At 37.0% G+C, this 8,827-nt stretch overlaps 1 protein-coding gene across 1 annotated transcript in view; it reads right to left on the reverse strand.

Annotated features, from left to right (window-relative positions):
• MYO9A (myosin IXA) overlaps positions 1–8,827 on the reverse strand; it is a 253,788-nt gene that overhangs the window by 195,324 nt on the left and 49,637 nt on the right. The window contains exons 7-8 of the mRNA XM_011978611.1: positions 4,295–4,392; positions 1,805–1,931 (exon numbers count right to left, since the gene is read on the reverse strand). Coding sequence (XP_011834001.1) covers positions 1,805–1,931; positions 4,295–4,392 — 225 coding nt within the window. The remainder of the gene's footprint in view (positions 1–1,804; positions 1,932–4,294; positions 4,393–8,827) is intronic.

Raw genomic sequence — 8,827 nt, forward strand, 5'->3', positions numbered from 1 at the left:
AATATTACCCCATGATAAAAAGAAATGAGCTATCAAGCCACAGAAAGACATGAACGAATCTTTTTTTTTTGTTTCTTGAGACAGGGTCTCGCTCTGTTACCCAGGCTGGAGTGTAGTGGCGCAATCTAAGCTCACTGCAACCTCCGCCTCTGGGGTTCAAGCCTCCCACCTCAGCCTACCAAGCAGCTGGGTATACAGGTACATGTCACCATGCCCAGCTAATTTTTGTGCTTTTTTTGTTTTCTTGTTGTTGTTTTTAGTAGAGATGGGGTCTCCTTATGCTGCCCAGGCTGGTCTTGAACTCCTAGGGTTCAAGCAACTCACCTGCCTCAGCCTCTCAATGTGCTGGGATTGCAGGCATGAGCCACCACACCCAGCCAGACATAAATAAATCTTAAGTGCGTATTACTAAGTGAAACAAAGCAGTCTGAAAAATCTACATATTGCATGATTCAATTATATTACATCCTGGAAAGGGCAAAAATATATATATGTAGTAAAAAAGGTCAGTGGCTGCCAGCAGTTTAGGGGGAGGGATTGAACAGGTAAAGCACAGGGAATTTTTATGGCAGTGAAACTATTCTGTATGATACTATAATAGTGGACACACGACTTCCTGCATCTGTCAAAACCCAAATAGCATGAAGAGTGGAACTTAACATATGCAAATATCAAAAATTATTTATGAAATTGGGGGATTCCACGAAGGAATATAGACTATGACAAGAAAACAGCATGCATGACAAGTATATGAAACCTCAACAAATGGGGTGGAAGGAAAAGGTGCTGTTCTAAGTAATTTTGGAAATGAGTGAAGTCTGTAGGATTAAAGGTAAAAGGAATTGCGCATAAGCACTGTATTCTAGTTGAAAAAGTCATTTCCCAGGGGGGTACAGGTTAACAATTTTGATACCACTACACATGTATACTGGAATTAAACAAGTAAATGGATGGCAGAGGATAGAAGACAGCTTTCTCACTGTTGAAGCAGGAGTTCACAGATAAGCAAGGGAAGAGGGCCAGAATGATCCATGTGTAGATGGATTACAGTTGGAGACATCATCATGAACTCATGTTTACCTATACAGATGATTACATATTAAAATATGTATAGATATGTGTATATACACAGGTTAGTATATACATACATATATTTCCTTGCTATGCCAGACAATAGGGCCTGTAAGAAATGACACCCCATCTGATGGGATAAATCTGGCAAGATGAGAAGGAGGTAGGCAAGAGAGAAGTTAAGAATATATGATAAATCATCACTCCAGAAAGAAAGAATCAGGTAATAAAGGCCCTTGATGTAAGAAGAAGCATGGTAGGAGATGAGAACCTTTAGGTCCTATTCAACCCATAAGGAAAAAAAAAAAGTAGTATCCTTTTTTCTCCACTCACCCAGATGCCCCCATCTTGAAACAAAATAATCTAACCAAAATCTTAGTATGAGACGAAATCTCAAATATGAAAAGAGAAAAATTAGCATAGCCCCAGAACATTATACAGTCTAGCGTGGAAATATTCATCCTATCCAGCAAATTTAGGGACTATGGATGTCTGAAGCAAGTGGAGGCAAAGGAGAAAACACAAATCTTCTAAAGATTCTGCCTCACTCAATAGCAAACTGAGGCAGGTATCAGGAAAAATTCCATCTTTTGGAAATGCTATTTAAAAATAGTGCCTAATAAAAACATTATTAATAGAAAGCATTAACCCATTTACACTTACAAAATACACAAAATAAAAAATAAAAAGTTACAAAGTATTTGAAATGACAACTGAGAATGTAATCACTCACTTCTAATAATTCTGAGACAATAGGCAGAACTTCAGGATTACAGATATCAATGGAGTCATCCCGGTATGTCTTCTTTTTATAACAGATATTACCCAAATGTAGTATGGCTGAGAGAAGAGAGAAAATCCTGGGAAAACAAAACACAAATTATAGCTTAGTTGTATCCATTCCCAAAGATGGTTTCATTCTAAAATTCTAGTTAAGCAAACCAACCAGTACAAATATGAAGTATCTAGTCTTTGGAAAATAAGCAATATGGGAATAATTACTAAAATTTACTGAGGGTTTACTATGTATCACATACTGTTTAAAATGCTTTTCATGGCCTTAAGTATTACACCACTTCTTATATAGTTATTTCAAAGAGACTTCTGCTATTGCCTGAATTTGTCACAGTGTTTTAAAAGGCCATGCCTTTCTAAATGCTATTTATCCTACCTGGAATGCTTTTTTCCTATACTGTTTCAGATACACTGAATCAGAATTGCCAAAGGAAAGGCCTTGAATCTGTATTTTTTTTTAATCAAGTATCCTAGCTGATTTTTTATTCTTAGTTATGTCGTTAAAATGCTTTCCTATACCACATTACGGTGTTTGGGGTAAACGGTTTTTTGTGGGGGTGTGTGTGTGTGTGTGTGTGTGTGTGTGTGTGTGTGTGTTAAGTATGAAGCAATGTGGGGTATATTAACCTCTACTGTGAAACAACTTCATATGGACCCTCCGTTCTAAATTTCCCTCCTGAGTCAGAAGAGCACGTGCCCTCCAATCAACAACTAATTTCTCCTCTTATGCTATATATCCCATCAACTCCTGTTAATTCAGGAACCTTAGGTTACCAAGCATCTCCATGTAGCTAAGAACAGTATATTATGTTCTTAACTTATCTGACATCTCAGAGGCATTTAACACAGCTAAACACTCCACTGAAAAACTCCTCAGTCTCCTTATACATACAGCTTTGTGTCACATGCAGTTATTTTCTTAGAATAAATATGGCTTACAAAATTTGTCTTACGAAAATTTAACACTATGTTTTCCTAAAATTACGAACTATTCCAACTAAAACAAAGATATTGCTTTAGGAACCTGAGATATTACCTTAGCAACATTTGAGAGGTACTGAATCACCATCTAATTTATAAATCTAATTTTTCAAATAATTTAAAGTTTTAAAATCTTTGAATCATTCACATGACTCACAGTAAATACAAGTCTATTAAAAAAATAATGCATAATGTTATTCTGGATTAAAGAATAAACTATCAACCGAAACATAACTAATGGAAGTCAAAAGACAAAAACAAATTCATGAGCTTCTTTTAAAAATTATTTTTAATAGAAATTCACTAATTTTCAGTGAACTGTAGTTTATGTCACCAATTGAGTTGGTATGCCAACTTACATATTGTATTATTTGATTTTAATTGACTTCTCATAAAAAGATTCTAGCAAATAGCCTGCTAATTAAAGAGTCATACCAATGATGTAAGCGCAAGCAAACAAGAAAACAGCAGAGGTGATTTTCTCCTACTCTCAGTATAGGGTCATCAATCATGAGGTTAAAAATTAATAACAGAGGTCGGGTGCAGTGGCTCCTGCTGGTAATCCTAGCACTGTGAGAGGTTGAGAAAGGTAGATCACTTGAGCCCAGGAATGCAAGATCAGCGTAGGCAACATGGCACAAAAAATACAAAATTAGCTAAGTGTGATGGTATAAGTCTGCAGTCCCAACTTCTTGGGAAGTTGAGGTGGGAAAATCATCTGAGCCTGGGGAGGTTGAGGCTGCAGTGAGCACTCCAGCGTAGGTGACAGAGTGAGACCCTGTCTCAAAAAAAAAAAAAAAAAAAAAAAAATTTTTTAACAATATAATCAGATCTGATATACTCATCAACACAACTCTCCCCCTCAAAAAAGTTATAAGTAACTATTTTTTTCTGGTGAGAGCCAAGGTTGAGTCTTTAATTTTAAATAATTTGTTTCAAATATAATTTATCTCATCTTTATCTCAACCTTTTTATATTTTTAATTTGTTTAGATTTACAATTTAAAAACTTATTAGAATGGTAAAGATATAAACTATACAGAGGAAATACACTGATAATTAAATACTATGCCTCTGATAAGTATGCATAATTTAATAAGATTAGAGATCACTGATATACAAAAAATGAAGAGCTATAAAAATAGTGTTACAAAGCAAAAGTTTTGCGTAACATCTATGGATAGGCTTCAGGGGCACCATAAATTCCTGCATTTATATGCAAATTGTTAAAGATGTACATTTTACAACAACAACAGTGTCAGCTTTCATCATATTCTCAAAAGAATTTATGACAAAAAAAGGAATTAGAAATAATGCTCGAGATGGATGAGGTACTAGATGAGGATTACCACTTAGAAAACTATTTTAAAAGACCAACAGGAGAAATCTTTCAAAGACATATCATGTGTTCTCTATTGGAGGTATAAAAATACAACAAGTAAACTCACTGTCTTCGTGTCTTGGGAAGAAATCCTACCATTTCCATGGCAAGTTGTAGGCGCTCAAAATCATGTCTCAAATCCTCTCCTTCCACCATGAAGCAATCCTGCTTATTCAAAATAAAAGTTTAAAAATCAAGATTATATATTTTAAAATAACGTGGGCCATTCAGAAATATGGTAATTTAGGATAAGTACCTGTATGTATAAATGCAAATTAGAGCTGGCAGAATAGTTAGGCCTAGTCAAATTCATTAGACCGCTTATCTTACTATGGGTATGCAAACTAAACACATACCTACTAAAATGCCAATAAGTTTACTTTTGTTCTCCCTTTCACAATCACCAAGATTAGGATCTCAAAATTAAGATAAAGAGCTAGCTGTACTTAGTAAGTATGCTGATACCAAGTTTAATTTTGAGTGGTTCTAAACAGTTTCAGAAATTCAAAGTATTTAAGAGTGCTCAATTCCACCAGCAAATATTATTTATTCAACAAACATTTAACAAGTGCCTACTCTATGTAAGGCACTGAACTAGATATTAGTGACACAAAAATAAATTTTAGAAGAGGCAATAATTTAGTTGAAGAGTGAAGCCTAGATTTATATAATATAAAGAAGTTTGCTACATCTATCTAATCTATATTTATATAGATCTACATAGATCTATACAGATATATTTTTTTTTTCTTTTGAGATAGGGTCTTATTCCTGTTGCTCAGGTTGGAGTACGGTGGCATGATCTTGGCTCACTGCAGCTTCGACCTCCCGGGCTCAGATGATTCTCCCACCTCAGCCTCCCAAGCAACTGGAATTACCCAGCTAGTCCTACCATGACTAGCTAGTTTTTTGTATTTTTAATAGAGACAGGGTTTCACCACGTTGCCCAGGCTAGTCTTGAACTCCCGGACTCAAGCAATCCACCCACCTAGGCTTCCAAAAGTGCTGGAATTACAGGCGTGAGCCACTGCGCCCAGCCTGTTACATCTACACTAGATATATACATATATAATTATTTATATATTTCATATATGTAATTATTTCCTAATGAAATAACAGACAACATGGTAATCAAACAAGGAAAGAAGTATATGTGAAAGTATAAAAACCCTCAGAAAACACGTCATATGAGTCAGTAAAAATAGTTGTGAATAGTCACACACGCCTGTAATCCCAGCTACTTGGAAGCTTGAGGTAGGAGGATTGCTTGAGCTAAAGAGTTTGAGACCAGCCTGGGCAACACAGCATAACACCATCACAAGAAAAAAAAAAAAATGCTGTGGAATACCAGATTAAAAAACACTACTTTTAAAGCATAACCCTTGCATTTCAGTTCCTCAAACAGTAGTAGACATACTCTAAATCTTCAAAACAATAAGTGAGTTATAAATCCCTTTACTGTATGTTGTCACAGTCCCTTGCACTTTCAAAAACCTCCTCACATCTGCATTTACATTTTTAATGCCTATCTTTCTAGGGAATATTCTCTCAAGTACTCAGTGAAGTATATGAACAGTTAATCGTCTTATTAACTGGAGATCCCCAGTGCAAAGTCAGTGCCAAAAACAAGTCATTATTTAGGTAAATACATAGTCATTGAATTACTGAATAACATATACTGAATTGAATGAAACATTCCTTTTTCCGAAATAAAGTGTTCATTTATTTTATAAAAAGTATTTATCAAGTATTTACCATGTACAAAAAAATCTGTTTTAGGCACCATAAGCATTAGTCAACAAATATCTGAAGTTTAAAATAAAGTTTTGAAATGCTGTTAACAATATTTTTATTCTCTACATGGAAAGCTGCACATGCACAGTTTAAAAATTTAAATTCACAAGTTCTTTCAGAGAACCCATGCATTTAATTTTATGACAATAAAGTTTTTGATAAGCAGTTTTAAGACATTCTACTGACATGCCAATGTCCTACTCATTAAAATAATTTTTTTTTTTTTTTTTGAGATGGAGTCTTGCACTTGTTGCCCAGCTGGAGTGCAATGACGCGATGTCTGCGCAGTGCAACCTCTGCCTCACGGGTTCAAGCAATTCCCCTGCCTCAGCTTCTCAAGTAATTGGGATTACAGGTGTGTGCCACCGTGCCAGGCTAATTTTCTTATATTTTTTTAGTAGAGACAGGGTTTTACCACATTGGCCAGGCTGGTCTCAAACTCCTGACCTCAGGTGATCCACCCACCTCAGCCTCCCAAAGTGCTGGGATTACAGGAGTAAACCACCGTACCCGGCCCTAAGATAAATTTTTAAATGCATTCTTCTTTTACCTATAGTAAGTAAGCTCTCTTACTACTCTTCCCCTTACTTTCAAAACACAAACAGTTCATTCGCTTGATGATTTAACAAATATTTTCCTATCACAAGTGGCAAGGCAGAGGGAATCTATGCTTCCACATGTGTCAATAATGATTCTTCTAACTAACAGTGTTCTAATCTGCCCTGAAAGTGAATGGAACAATTAATGTATATAAAATAGTGGAAAGTACACTGAAATATATTTGTATTTGCTCTTATCCTTAATCAAATGTTCTTAGAAACCCGAAGTGGTCTCAGTGAATATCAAAATCATAGTTTTAAAAAGATGTGTATTAATTCCCTTCTCTGTTTCTCTGATGACAACTATAGAAGAAAAACTAAGGATAAATTAAATCTCCCAGAACAGAAATGATTTTATCTTAATCTCGGCTCCCTGGGAGGCAGATCTTGAGACAGACCAAGAGTCAAATACAAGTCACAGAGAAAGTGAGAAAGTAAAAGAGCAGACAGACTAAACAGTCTATGGTAACTACTATGAAAGTAGTTAAATGGAGTTTAATCCCAAGATTATCTCTGGGAAACAATCTAAAACCTACAGAGGTGAGAGAGCTACTGTATTTATATACCATCTCATCTCTCATCAGTCATTGTTTGAGGACTTCTGGACAGGGGGCAGGCAGCTGTTAATTCCCAAGTCATTTGTGAGTGCATAATGGAGTTTAATCCCAAGGTTATCTCTGGGAAACAATATAAAACCTAGAAAGGTGAGGGAGTGACTGTATTTATATACCATCTCATCTCTCATCAGTCACTGTTTGAGGACTTCTGGAGAGGGAGCAGGCAGCTGTTAATTCCCAAGTCACTTCTAGAGGGCCCTACAAATGCCAAGGCCTTCCAGGGTTCTGGACAAAGCCTTCAGGCCCCAGCATCCAAATACTGGTCAGCCAGAGTTCAAGGAAATGGTAAGGTTCGTTCCAAGGATAAGGCAGGGAACTAACAAACAACTGTTACAACCCCTTCCACTGAAAGAACATAGGCAATCCTTCTGTCAGCTCCGTATAAGTTCTTGTTTGTACTTGATAACATGCCACTACATTCCCCCAACAAACATACCCAAAAGCTCTTTCACGCTATCAGATCTTGCTCTTTCTATGAGGTGACACACTATCTCATTTACAAATGCCTAGGATAAACCTAGCATGCAGTAGGCAATTAGTGTGGGTGTGAGGGAGAGAAAGAGAAGAGTCAAATTAGATATTTTCTTCTACTGTGTCTCTATTTCTTAAAATGGTACTTAAGAAATCATACTATCTTGTCTCTTTTTCTTTTTTCTTTGAGATGGAGTCTCGCTCTGTTGCCGAGGTTGGAGTGCAGTGGCACAATCCCAGCTCACTGCAACCTCCGCCTCCTGGGCTCAAGTGGTTCACCTCACCCTCCTGAGGAGTAGCTGGGACTACAGGTGTACACCACAGCATCCATCTGATTTTTATATTTTTTGGAGGGACAGTGTTTTGCCATGTTGCCCAGGCTGGTCTTAAACTCTTGGGCTCAAGCAATCTGCCTAGCTCAGCCTTGCAAAGTGCTGGGATTACAGGCATGAGACACTGTCCAGTTCCATATTATATTTGATCCTTATAAAACCTCTGGTGGTAGTTATGATTCCCTTTCACACAAGCAGCAGCATTGGCTCAGAATTTAAGCCAACTGCTCCTATGGTGGTGAAGCTTGCTAATAGTGTAGCTGGGATTCCAACCAAGTCTGTTATTTATCTCCTTTTTTCTTAAGTGATCTCCAGCGTCTTTACTAACCTTCAAAGTCAATTGTTCCAGTTTATGTCCTGCACTCTACACTGGTAGTTATAAAAATGTATGATTTCTTAAGTACCATTTTAAGAAATAGACACAAGTGGCTGGGCGCAGTGGCTCATGCCTATAATCCCAGAACTTTGGGAGGCTGAGGCGAGCAGATCACCTGAGGTCAGGAGTTCAAGATCAGCCTGGCCAACACAGTAAAAACCTATCTCTATTAAAAATACAAAAATTAGCTGGGTGTGGTGCCGGGTGCCTGTAATCACAGCTACTCAGGAGGGTGAGGCAGGAGAATCGCTTGAACCTGGGAGGTGGAGGTTGAAGTGAGCTGATACCATGCCACTGTGCTCCAGCCTGAATGACAAAGTGAGACTCTATCTCGAAAAACAAATTTAAAAAAAAAAAATAAGGAAGGAAGGAAGGAAGGAAGGAAGGAAGGAAGGAAGGAAGGAAGGAAGG

The sequence above is a fragment of the Mandrillus leucophaeus genome, unplaced genomic scaffold, assembly GCF_000951045.1.
Source record: "Mandrillus leucophaeus isolate KB7577 unplaced genomic scaffold, Mleu.le_1.0 Scaffold197, whole genome shotgun sequence".
NCBI classification, from domain to species: Eukaryota; Metazoa; Chordata; class Mammalia; order Primates; family Cercopithecidae; genus Mandrillus; species Mandrillus leucophaeus.